This window comes from Mobula birostris, chromosome 10, assembly GCF_030028105.1.
Source record: "Mobula birostris isolate sMobBir1 chromosome 10, sMobBir1.hap1, whole genome shotgun sequence".
Classification (NCBI taxonomy): domain Eukaryota; kingdom Metazoa; phylum Chordata; class Chondrichthyes; order Myliobatiformes; family Myliobatidae; genus Mobula; species Mobula birostris.
In genome coordinates, this window is record NC_092379.1 from 105,652,628 (window position 1) to 105,666,129 (window position 13,502).

Sequence of the window (13,502 nt, forward strand, 5' to 3'; positions counted from 1 at the left end):
ACTTTAAGCACGTCTACAGGGAGTTTGGCCTCATCACGTAGGACATCAATAGAGTGGCTCCTTAGCAGCTAGCCAGCTAGTTTAAATAACGTTAGCTATGCTAATGAATGAATAACACTGTCAAACTCGCCAACATGTCTTTTACAGTCATTTGGGCAATAGAAAAGTCACTGTTGCAAACAGTGCAGCGAGCAACACTGTCATTATTTTTGACCCCTATTAGGCAGGGGTGCACTTTAGTGTAGTCTGGGGTGAAGTGCATTTTATATTTGTTTTTTGAAACACTCTGCCATGGCGGTGCGGGACACTAAACTGAACTGCTGGAGAGACAGAGGTCGACTGTAAAGCCCGTCCACAGAGAAAACTGATAGGTCTACTTAGCCCAGAGGAGACCAATCAGGATGTTCGCTCCCGCTCTCGCTCTCCCTCTCCCTCTCAAAAAAATCAATTTCTGGGATATTGTATATAATTTGCGGGTGTCAAGGAGCTGCTATTAATATGCGGGAGACTCCCGGAACTTATGGGAGAGGTGGGATGTCTGTTGTCATGTTTTCTAACAGTAGAAATCATGTTTCAATATATCATTTCTGTTTCAGCATGCAGTGAGCAAGATTCAGAACCAGGTGCTCGTCTAACATGCCGAATCCTCCTCCATTTGTTTAGGACACCACAGCTAAACCCTTGTCACCAGGATAGCAGTAAGTAATGATTTTTAATCAGTAGAAATGCTTATGTTGGATCTTGATGTTTTTGCGATCTAAAGAAATGAGGCATAAAGCTTGTTGTTTAGAATTGTTTTATTAACTGTTACCAAAGCAAAGGAGGAGAGAAAATAGCCCAAGCATGGTGAGAGACAAATAAAAGAGAAAGATTAAAAGTAGTGTGATTTTCTCATAATGTACTACGGATAACAGAAATTTCATTGATAACAATTAACCAATCAAGTAGCTAGATTTAAGTATTGTGACATCTGCCACTGAAACCAAGAAGTTCCAGAAAAATACAGAGGTTACTGTAACCACTGGAAAATTCACTGAATAATCATTTGTATACAGGTGGGAATATAAAAATGCAGACAAGCATAGGAAAATTAAACTACAAGAAAAATAACAATTCTACAGCTCAATCCAACACCTGAGACCTGATTTCAGTCATGTCCAATGAGGAGAAATAAATACATTTTTCTATTCACAAGGTTTTTATTCATAACAAGGCATTTGACCATTTATTTCATGTAGGTTGTCAAAACAACTATTGTTTTATTTATAAAAGGTTGCTTAATGTTAAGTAAACTACTTGTGCATGCCAGAAGAGGGAAACAAATGACTAGCAGAGGCAAGCTATATATTTTAATGAAAAATCCTTAACTTTTTTTAATCACTTCAATTTTGTCTTTTAAATTTGTAAACTGGGCCAAGCACAGTTTTATAGCAGATTTGGGAATTGTCTCTGAAAGTGTTCAATATTGGACACTGCCAGTGATTTCCTCATTCCTATAGTGGGTTAACTATCAGATTTGTCTATTACTTGAGGAAGCCCTCTCATTGATAAAGATTTTCCACTAGATTAAGGTGTTGAAATGAAAAGTTCAACTGATATTCAGTCTTTTTGCCTCATCTTCTGGTCAGAATCAGTTTATTATCGCTGACAGATGCCATGAAATCACTGACTCAGTCCTGAAGAAGGGTCTCGGCATGAAATGTCAATTGTACATTCATTTCCATAGTTGCTGCCTGACTTGCTGAGTTCCTCCAGCATTTTGTGTGTGTTGCTTTGGATTTCCAGCATCTGCTGATTCTCTCATGTCTATGTCATGAAATTTGTTCTTTTGTGTTCGTTGTGCAATGCAAAACATAAAATACTGTAAGTTGCAATTAAAAAAAAACAAGTAGTGCAAAAGCGGAATTGGCAGGTATGGGGCCTTAATGATAGATACTGCCTTTCTGAGGCCTTCTTCAGGCACCACCTTTTAAAGATATCATTGATGGTAGTGAGGCTTGTGCTCTTGATGGAACTGACAGGGTCTTTGACCCTCCCATGTTGACGCCCAGCAGCTTGAAACTGCTCAACTCAGAGACCCCTGCTATCTCCGCAATGAGGACTGCTGTGTGTTCTCCCACCTTCCCCTTTCTGAAGTCCACCAGCACCAACCTTTCATTTCCCTAACCCTAACCCCTCCCCTCTCTGTGCAACCCCCCCCCCATAGGTGGTATGTTGGAAAATTCATTATTGAGTTATTTTGCTATTCTTTTAAAGGATTGATGAGGATGGACGATAGCAAATAAGATTATCAATGCCAACAATAGTTTAAATCCTTCTGACTCTGAATGATATTGTTTTCTCATTCCAGATAAACCTACTGTAGGGATCCGTTCATCATGTGACAGGCATCTCCTGGCAGCATCACAGAACAGCATTGTTGTTGGAGCAGTTTTTGCTGTCCTCAAGGCCATCTTTATGTTGGGTAAGTGTGTTATTATAATTTCTGCAGATTACTTTTTTTAAAGCAGGAAGGGCTTCTCTTGTGGTTTGAATTCATTTTGTTCCAGACTGAAATATGATAACCAGACTTGTGCTTACTGAGGACATCTCATGGTGTCCTTTTTCTCTATAAGTTAAAAGGTTTAAGGCTGTATTAAGTGGCTTGATTAACATGGCTAATATTAAATTGCTGCTTTGTTTTACATAGCATTTAGATTAGCTTATATTATGTGAACACTCAGTCCTCTTTTATTGTCATTTAGAAATGCATACATGCCTTAAGAAATTATACAATGTTTCTCCGGAGTGATATCACAGAAAACAGGACAAACCAAAGACTAACACTGACAGAACCTCATAGTTATAACATATAGTTACAGCAGTGCAAAGCAATACCATAATTTGATGAAGAACAAACCATGGGCACAGTAAATGAAGTCTCAAAAGTCCCCGAGTTGATCGACTCCCGAGTCCCCAATAGCAGGCGGCAAAAGGGAGAAACTCCCTGCCATAAACCTCCAGGCATCGTCAACTTGCCGATGCCTTGGAAGCAGCCGACCACAGCCGACGCTGAGTCCATCTGTCCGAAAACTTCGAGCTTCTGACCAGCCTCTCCAACACAGCCTCCCGAGCGCCATCCTCTGCTGAGCGCCTTCGACCTCGCCCCGGCCACTGAAACACGCAAAGCCGAGGATTTTGGGGCCTTCTGCTCCGGAGATTCCGACTACCACACAGTAGCAGCGGCAGCGAAGCGGGCATTTCATAAGTTTTCCAGATGTTCCTCTGTACTCTCACGTCCGTCTCCATCAAATCAGAATTGTGCATGGTACCCTACTTGACAGATAACAGACATCACCACTGAAGTGGCTGCGCGTGCTGCTGTCATGCTGCCATCTTCTCCTCCTACATTTAAGTGAAATGTACTTAGATTTTACTTGAACCTTGGAATGAAGCCAAAAGCTTTTTCGAAAATGATTAAGAAAATTTTCTGTCCATTTATTTCCATGGAAGCATTGATTTCACTGTATAAGTTGTCTTTATATACAAAACATTTCCCAGTAGAACAGGATGTTGGAAAACGCCACCAGTGTTCTTTAAGGAAATGAAAGGCTGGTGCTGGTGATAAAAGTGAATGAAATATTTGGTGGCTTGAGAATGTAACTCTTAGCTGAGAGAAGAGAATACGTTGGATAACTATATCCTACAAAGGAGCTGATAATCTTGTGATAATTTTGGAGACTTCCCAGTGAATAGATCTTGCTTTCTTCATTGCAGGTGATGCTGAATTGAAAGGGTCTGGATTCTCACATTCTGGTGGGATGGAGGAGCTCCCTGAGGATGAGATAGGAGTGAAAAAATCTGGTGGTCGGGCTGTTTCTATTGAAACCGCCAGTTTAGATGCTTATGCTAAATATGTGCTAAAGAATATTTGTCAGCAGGTAAGGGAATATTAAATCTAGAACAATAGTTCAGTGGGTTCACAGAAATTAAACTGCTTTGTGTTTATGCAAGGATTTGGAAGAATTTTCTACATGTTGAGCCTAACTATACTGATGTTTGAAAAAGTTTTTAATCCTTGGCTGAATCATCCAGATACATTTGCTGAGACTAAACTGTTTAAGTTTAATTATTTCCAGTAGAGTAGATCTAGCATATTTCCCTTAGATGTTTCACCAGATTTCTTCAGTCAAAATTAGATACTGAATAAAAGAGGGTGAGTGACCAGAAACTTTGTTAAAGATGGATCTTTTAAGGAGTATATTAAGGCAGAACTATGTAAAGAAATGGTCATATTTAAAGATGAAATCTTAAGATGTCAATGCTAAGCCCCTGCTTAAAAGGGTCATTCCCAGCGGTAGGAAGTCTTGAGCTGTTCTGCAGCCGCAAAACAACACATTTCACGACTTAAGTCAGTGATAATAAACTTGATTATGATTTAGAATTTTCTTTTAAATGTACCTTTTCAGTCAAGTGTTTGATCATCTGCCCTAATACCCCCTAACTGACATTTTTTTTGGATGAAGCTCTTGTTTGTTAAAAGTGATGTATGAACATAGAACATAGAATAGTACAGCACAGTACAGGCCCTTCGGCCCACAATGTTGTGCCGACCCTCAAACCCTGCCTCCCGTATAAGCCCCCACCTTAAATTCCTCCATATACCTGTCTAGTAGTCCCTTAAACTTCACTAGTGTATCTGCCTCCACCACTGACTCAGGCAGTGCATTCCACGCACCAACCACTCTCTGAGTAAAAAACCTTGCTCTAATATCCCCCTTGAACTTCCCACCCCTCACCTTAAAGCCATGTCCTCTTGTATTGAGCAGTGGTGCCCTGGGGAAGAGGTGCTGGCTATCCACTCTATCTATTAATATCTTGTACACAAGATATCTTATTATCTAAATACACGTTTCCCTTGTGCCTTATCAGTTGTAAATGCCACTAACTGCACGTTTAAAAGGCTCCTTTGAAATCAGAATGAACTTGTCAAATTGTGCAGTTGCAATTACCTGGTGTTAAACATAGAAACATAGAAAACCTATAGCACAATACAAGCCCTTCGGCCCACAGAGCTGTGCCGAACATGTCCCTACCTTAGAAATTACTAGGCTTACCCATGGCCCTCTATTCTTCTAAGTTCCATTTACCTATCCAAAAGTCTCTTAAAAGATCCTATCGTATCCGCCTCCACCACCATTACCAGCAGCCCATGCCACACACTCACCACTGGCTGAGTAAAAAAACTTAACCCTAACATCTCCTCTGTACCTGCTTCTCAGCACCTTAAACCTGTGTCCTCTTGTGGCAGCTATTTCAGCCCTGGGAAAAAGCCTCTTGACTATCCACACGATCAATGCCTCTCATCATCTTATACACCTCTGTCAGGTCACCTCTCATCCTCCGTCACTCCAAGGATAAAAGGCCGAGTTCACTCAACCTATTTTCATAAGGCATGCTCCCCAATCCAGGCAACATCCTTGTTCTGCAATAATTACTTATAAATTGTGGTCTGATCTTCATCTAAGTCACAATAATAGACAAAAACAATCTGCCTAAACTAATAACACACAAACAATTGTACTTTTCATGTCATTATTGAACACAATGTTTAATCATTCACAGTTCAGGCCGGAAAATGTATGTGAATCTTTGTATTTAATAACTGGTAGAACCTCCTTTAGCAGCAATAATCTCCATCAAATGTTATTCTGTAACTGCTGATCAGACTTGCATAATGGTGAGAAGGAATATTCCTAGATACAAAACTGTTCCAGTTCATCAATATTCCTGGGATACCTTGCATGAACAGCTCTCTTCAAGTCATGCCACAGCATCTCAATCAGGTTAAAGTCTGAATTCTGACCTGGCCATTCTTTTTAAACTATTCTGTTGTTGATTTACTCATGTTTCAGATCATTGTCTAGTTGCATCATCCAACTTCTATTAAGCTTCAGATGATGAACCACTACCCTGACATTCTCCTGTAAAAAGTCTTGATACAATTTTGAATTCATTGTTCCCTTAATCATTACAAGCTGTCCAGACCCTGAAGCAGTAAAGGAGCCCCAAACCATGATGATCCTTTTCATGCTTCACAGTTGGGATGAGGTCTTGGTGTTGGTGTACGGTGCACATTTTCCTCCAAACATAGCAGTGTGCACTTCTGCCAAAATGTTCAAATTTTGAATAATCTGTCCTCAGAGCATTGTCCCAGAAGCATTGTGGAACATTCAGGTGGTTTTTTTTTTTTTTTGCAAACTTGAGACAGGCAGCAATTTTTTTTTTTTGGAGTGCAATGGTTTCCTCTGTGGTGTCCTTCCATTCTTGTTCAGTGTTTTTCTTATAGTGGACACATGAACAGAGACTTTAGCAAGTTCTCGAAATTTCTGCAGGTCTCTTGCTCTTACCTTGGGTTCTTTTTCACTTCCTTCAGCATTGCATGTGTGCTCTTGTTCTGATCTTTGCAGGACGCCCACACCTAGTGGGAGTAGCAACAGTACTGAATTTCTTCCATTTGTAGGCAATTTCTCTTACTGTGGACGGATGATACTCAGGTCTTTAGAAATGTTTTTGTAGCCTTTTCCAGCTTCATGCATGTCTACAATTCTTCTTCTAAGGTCCTCTAAATGTTGTTTTGATTGAGAAGCATGGTGCACATAAACAAATCTTTCTTGAGAAGAACAGGTTCTGTCAGTATCCTGACTTTGTGTCTCTTTTTATTTATATGGCAAGGCACACCTGCAACCCACACCTCCAATCTCATCTCATTGACTGGAACACCTGACTCCAAATTGCTTTTGTAGAAGGCCTTACCCCAGAAGTTCACATACTTTTTTGAACCTTGACTGCGATTGTTTAAATAGTGTACTCAGAAAGTACAATTGTTTGTGTGTTACTAGTTTAGGCATATTGTGTTTGTCTATTATTGTGACTTGGATGAAGATCAGACCATATTTTATAAGTAATTAATGCGGAAAACCAGATAATTGCAAAGAGTTCACAAATTTTTTGTTGCAATTGTACACTAAAGTTTCTTGACTACAATAATTATATTTTCAGTAGCTTAGTTGATCAACAACTGCAATCACCCTAAAAAGTTTGGAATTCAATCAAGCTGTTTCTCACGCACCCTATTCTTTAAATAAAGAAAGACTTTTTTTTGAACAAAGTTTCGGTCATCTGAGCTTGTATCTTACTTTGTGGTTTAATGCTTTAATGTCATACTTTAATTGATAGCTGTCAAGTGAAATATAAATGTATATATATATTTTATATGTATAAAAAAGACTTGCTAACTTAAAGGGACACAATCTAATTCTGCAAGTAATACCATTTATTGTATTTTCTGTATTTGTATGAAACATTATATTTCTCCACAGGAGTGGGTTGGAGAGCGCTGTCTAAAGAGTCTGTGCGAAGATAGTAGTGCTTTGCAAGATCCAGTTCTAACAAATAAGCAAGCTCAACGACTCTTGCAGCTGATATGCTATCCACACCGGCAACTGGACAATGAGGAAGGAGACAATCCACAACGTCAGAGAATCAAACGGATCTTGCAGGTGAGATATTACACAGGCTTTACATGGAATTATATTCGATAAATAACAGAAACAATAAACAATAGAAGTTGTTTTGGTGTCTTCTAATTTTGAAGTAAGAGATATTACAAATCAGTTGGTGATTGAGCAGAATGGAGTTTATAATTTTAAAAAATAATAGTAGCAGCTCCACCGCTGAGGGTAACAGAAAATTAAATAAAAATTAAATGCAGCTGAACTAGGCGGAAGGACATAACAAGTCCAGTATGTGTTTCTTCATAGTGTTTTACTTAAACCTATCTGTAGAACATTCTCCAGCCTTTAGCTTCAAGGTCTTTTGTTTCTTAAACTTTAAAGATTATTTCTTTATTTATTTATTTTAGAATCTTGACCAGTGGACAATGAGACAGTCTTCACTGGAATTGCAGCTTATGATTAAACAGAGTGTCACCAATGTAAGTAAAGATATTACAATTTGAAGAATTCTGGATTTGTACATGTTTGCTGAAAATAGGATAACGAGGAAGTGAGGGAAAGAGGGAGATTTGTATGTGCACGTAATTAAACGTAATAGGTGCTTTTAATCTTGGAAACTTATTTTCCAACTAACTTTCACCTTTCTAGACTTGATAAAGTTGTTGTATCTATTTATGGTTTGACTCTGGTATGAGTACATGGACAGGCAACATGTGGCTGCCACCCCTTTACTGTCCATGCTGCCTAGTGATCATTGTGAAACAAAAATCAAAATGCATTAGAAATTTTGAACGTACTACATTAATATTAAATAACAAATATGAGGGAAGAATGTATTTAAATTTTGGGTTGTGTGAGGAGACTAATCTGAAGAGAGATTGGGCGCAGTTGAGGGAATACTTCATTGAAATAATAATTTAGAAATAGGACAGTTTATTACTGCATTGGCTGAGAGTCCTTGATACACTGTTTGTTTATTCAAAACAGGAAAAGTAACTATGTTCTTTCCGTATCTTGATACTTTTATATCTAAAAATAAGCTAAATAGTAAATAGAAAAAACATGCTGTACTGTTGTCTGAACTTGTGTTTCAGGAAATGAACTCCTTACTAGAAAACATTGCTAAGGCCACTATTGAAGTATTCCAGAAATCAGCTGAAATGAATTCATCTAATTTGAGCAGTAATGGAACTGTGAATTCAGTGATACCTGTCTCTGGCACTAGCAACACAAATGGAAATGCCAGCAAAATGAAACCACTACTGAGGTGAGTTATAAGTAGAATTAAACATAAGAACACTAGAAATTTAAATTAAAAGTACAAAAAATACTGTCAATTCTGAACGTAGTAAAGTAGGATATCAGTGGCAAAGATGGACTTCATCAAACTTCATATCTGACTGGGGAAATTGCAACCTTCAGGATGTAACATTAAATTCTACAGTTTCAAGTAACCAGCTTTTCCACACTGTAGCAGAACAAGCCAGTTCTGATTTAAGGCCATCAACTTATTACATACTAAGCATTTTCCCACTCCACGGATGTTGCTTTAGAAACCATAGAAAAACTGCAGCACAGAAACAGGCCTTTTGGCCCTTCTTGGCTGTGCCGAACCATTTTCTGCCTAGTCCCAATGACCTGCACATGAACCACATCCCTCCATACACCTCCCATCCGTGTATCTGTCCGATTTATTCTTAAATGTTAAAAAAGAACCCACATTTACCACCTCGTCTTGCGGCTTATTCCACACTCCCACCAAGAGAATACATGCAATGTTATGGCCAGCAGAACTTAGCTTACCTCAAAAAATGTTTATTATTGATATTAATAAAGATACTGGATAATCAGGCTATAGTTGTGCATTGTATATTCCTTCTGTTCCATTTATTTTCACTAACAGCTCATCAGAGCGGACAGGGGTCTGGCTGGTAGCACCGTTAATTGCAAAATTGCCAACATCAGTCCAAGGCCATGTGTTGAAAGCTGCTGGCGAGGAATTGGAAAAAGGACAACACCTTGGGTCATCCTCAAGAAAAGAGCGGGATCGGCAGAAGCAAAAGAGGCAAGTGTGGATTTAAGCCTTTTTAGTGCGCAGCAACAACAATGCATTGTATTGTTTTGGTTTGGTGCTGTTCTAGCATGTAATTTTCCATCATTAACTTACCAAATGAGATTTATTTTGGTCTTAAGTCAGCACTTCTGAGATTTGATTACCCAACTGTGTACCTCATTTGTAGCTGGTAATACAGGAGGCTCCATCAAAGAACAGAACACTAGCCCACATATCTGGCTTGTATATTTTTATCTGGATTGCAACCAAAAAAGGATGAAGGTTTTGTTCCTCAATTCTGACCTATGGATATTGCTTGTATTCCATTATTTGTTGACTGTCTCCAGTTGCTCTTCATGTTTTGATATTGCCACCTTAATCTGCAGGTGTCTTTTTGGGAAAGATATTCTTATATTGCTATTAGGTCGGGTGTTTTAAGATTTGAACCCAGCTAACTTAAATGACAATACATCTATTTTCACAATGATGAACTATTCCTTCACTAATCTATATTTTTGATTGTGATTATGGGGTCCACAGTATGATGGGATCCCTTCAAGATTGGAAACAAGGCATTTAATATTATATACAGAGAGCATCAGAATGCATACTTAAATGCTACTCCATGTCTGCATCTTCCTTGCAGACCTAAGCAGCTTGAAAGAAATTAATGCCTATTATTTCCTAATTTTTTTGTGTTCTGCTGAACATTGTGGGCATGCTATGCTGGTACTGGAATGTTTGGCAAATGTTGCAGGCTGCCGCAGGACACTGCAGGGGTCTGCTATTGCTTGTCATCTCTATCAATGATCAAGATAATGGCAAATTTATGGATGGCACCAAGATTGGGGACGTAGTGGACAGAGAAGGTGGTTATCAAACCTTGCAGCAGCATTTGGACCAGCTGAAAAATGGCAGATGGAATTTAATGCAGACAAGTGTAAGATGTCGCACTTTGGGAGGACAAACCAGGGTAGGACTTACACAGTGAGCAGCAGGGCACTGAGGAATGCGGTAGAACAGACGGATCTGAGATTACAGATCCTTCATTTCTTGTGAAAGTGGTGTCACAGCTAGATAGGGCCATAAAGAAAGCTTTTGTCATATTTGCCTTCATAAATCAATGTATTGAGTACAGAGTTCGGGATATTCTGTTGAAGTCAAATAAGACATTGGTGAGGCCTAATATGGAGTATTGTGTTCAGTGTTTGATCACCTACCTACAGGTAAGATAACAATAAGATTGAAAGAATGCAGAGAAAATTTACAAAGGTCAGGTCAAGACTTGACCTGAGTTATAGGGAAAGGTTGAATAGGTTAGGACTTTATTCCCCGGAGTGTAGGAACATGAGGGGAAATTTGATAGAGGTATACAAAGTTATAAAGGGCATAAATAGGGTTTGTGCAAACAGGCTTTTTCTATTGAGCTTGGGTGAGACTGGAACTAGAGGTCATGGGTTAAAGGTGAAAAGTGAAACCTTTAAGGGGAACACGAGGGGGATCTTCTTCACTCAGAGGGTGGTTAGAGTGTGGAACAGGTTGCCAGCAGAAGTGGTGAACGTGTGTTTGATTAACAGATATTTGGATAAGTACATGGGTATGTAGGGCTATGGTCTGGGTGTAGATCAAGAGGACTAAGCAGATTAAGAGGTCAGCATGGACTGGATGGGCTGAATGGCCTGTTTCTGTGATGTAGTACTTTATGCCTCTATGGCTGTCTGACGCATTTCACAATATGTTTCGGTGTACAGATGATGAATAAATATGAATCTTTATCTGAATTTACTTTGTCTTTAACAATAGCTTAAAATTCTTTTGTTTCTTCAAAATTCCAGGTGTACATCCAAAACACCCGTTCTTCATTGTGTTGAGCTTTAATGTCTTCTAACTGTAAGATTTCATATCTGTGCAGCTATCCTCAGTTCTTACAATCTGTGAACTTTTGAGTCCTAATTGTAGCAACATCTAATTATTCTTACCTAATCTTATTTCTCTTTTTCTTCAATCTTAGAGGCTTTCTTTTTGCCCCTAATTCTTCATCTATGGAGTTATTTAGAAAATATTTTACTGAAAAATTCCACTGACTGGGTTTCTTCAGATAGCCTATAATTAAAAATATCATAAAGGCTTAATTATTCTGTTTTAGTATGATTAAATTAACCTCATATCCGCGGTTGGAAACAACTGTGGGCAATAATATATTTTGTCTAATTTTGCTTTTGTCTCCAGCATGTCTCTGCTAAGTCAACAGCCATTTCTTTCTTTGGTTTTGACGTGCCTTAAGGGGCAGGATGAACAAAGAGAGGGACTTCTCACATCCCTTTATAGCCAAGTCCAACAGGTAACTAACCATTGGCAGTATTAGTGGCTAGTTTTGCATCAGTGTTTGGTAAGGTAATGTAACTTCTGAATCTCAGCCTTTCTTCAACATTAAATCTATCAATATGATCTGACTATCAGAATACTTTAATTCCTCTTCCTCCTCTCCCCCCCCCCCCCCCCCACCATTAAACCTTCAGTATCCATCCATTTCAGCAGCTAGGTAGAACTCATTTGTCATGGCTCATATTTACAAACATTACTACATCCTTAATTCATGTTCTAAAGCCAAAAACAGGGATGTACACTTTGGTGTTTGATCTCAAAGTAAGAATACTACCAACTTGATATCTATTGAGTCCTAAATAGGAATTCAGCTTCTATGTAGAAAAACGGGAGAAAACAGTATAGCTTTTCTTAATGCAGTTCTGTTTTTGGTGGCCATATATATTTAGATTGAACAGAACTATAAAATTAGGTGCAGTCAGATTATAGATGAGTCTATAGATCAGTCTGTGTTGTTCTGTGCCAGACTGATCAGTTCATCGTAATAATTCCCTCAGTGAATCAATGAGAAAGAGTTGATTTAGGTCCAAAATATTATACTTGGCTAATCACTCTTTTAGTGTAAATCTTGGATAAGTAGAAGTGTAAAGATTAGAACTTGAGAATGATAGACACAGGAACGGAGGGGTGGTAATAGCTGGAAGCAAACATGGGGAGCAAGATGGAGTCAGGTGAGGGGTGGTTGAAGGCAGAGACAGCTGCTAGATGGTGATAAGCAGGAACATAAAGGCTACTGGGGTTGGTATCTGATGAGTAAGGATGTTGATAATAGTAACCATTAGGGGAGAGATGAAGGGCAAATGGAAACAGATGGAAGAGGATCAGCTTGGCCTCAAAAACTCAGTCGGCCATTAGCTGCCTCGCACAAAGTCATGCTCGCTGCCCTTTTATTTCAGTTACTCCTCCTCAGTCTACCAATTATTTACTGGTCCCTGTGTCACCTCTCTCCCTATCTCCTCTTTAAACTGTCCGTCTCTGTCTTATTTCAGCATTTCCTCCTAAAATGTTGACTGTTCCTCTCCCCCACCCCCCACCATGCCCCCAAAGATGCTGTTTGACCAGCTGAGTTCCTCCAGCAATTTGTGTTTTTTTTTTTGCTGTAGGATATTTCTGTGCTTATTTTATGTTTCAAATACATAGTAAGAGATATGAACTTAAAAATTTTAGCTATTTTTTATGGAGGTTATAACAATTTGAGAATCTTGTCTGAGAACTATTGCAGTTTCCTTCTAGCTGTGGTGATTATTAGCATTTTTGGGATTGGTGCACAAGTTCCAAAGGCATCAGGTATCTCAAACAAGTAGTCATTTTAAAACTTAATTTAATTTTCATTTTTGTTTGGTGATTACAGCACGGAGTAGGCCCTTTTGATCCTTTGTGCCAAGCTGCCTCAGCAACCCTCAACAACCTGACGAACCCTAATGTAATCACAGGCCAAGTTACAATGATCAGTTAACCTACCTGGTATGTTTTGGACTGTGGGAGGAAACCAGTGGACCGTGAATAAACCCACGCATTCCACAGAGACTCCTTACTGAACAATACCGGAATTGAACTCCGAACTTTGG

At 39.0% G+C, this 13,502-nt stretch overlaps 1 protein-coding gene across 3 annotated transcripts in view; it reads left to right on the forward strand.

The window, feature by feature from the left end:
* med12 (mediator complex subunit 12) overlaps window positions 1–13,502 on the forward strand; it is a 174,840-nt gene that overhangs the window by 106,595 nt on the left and 54,743 nt on the right. For all 3 annotated transcript variants that reach the window (XM_072270757.1, XM_072270758.1, XM_072270759.1), the window contains exons 24-31: window positions 597–698; window positions 2,351–2,464; window positions 3,757–3,920; window positions 7,362–7,541; window positions 7,904–7,975; window positions 8,591–8,763; window positions 9,400–9,561; window positions 11,779–11,890. In XM_072270757.1, the coding sequence (XP_072126858.1) occupies window positions 597–698; window positions 2,351–2,464; window positions 3,757–3,920; window positions 7,362–7,541; window positions 7,904–7,975; window positions 8,591–8,763; window positions 9,400–9,561; window positions 11,779–11,890 (1,079 nt within the window). The remainder of the gene's footprint in view (window positions 1–596; window positions 699–2,350; window positions 2,465–3,756; window positions 3,921–7,361; window positions 7,542–7,903; window positions 7,976–8,590; window positions 8,764–9,399; window positions 9,562–11,778; window positions 11,891–13,502) is intronic.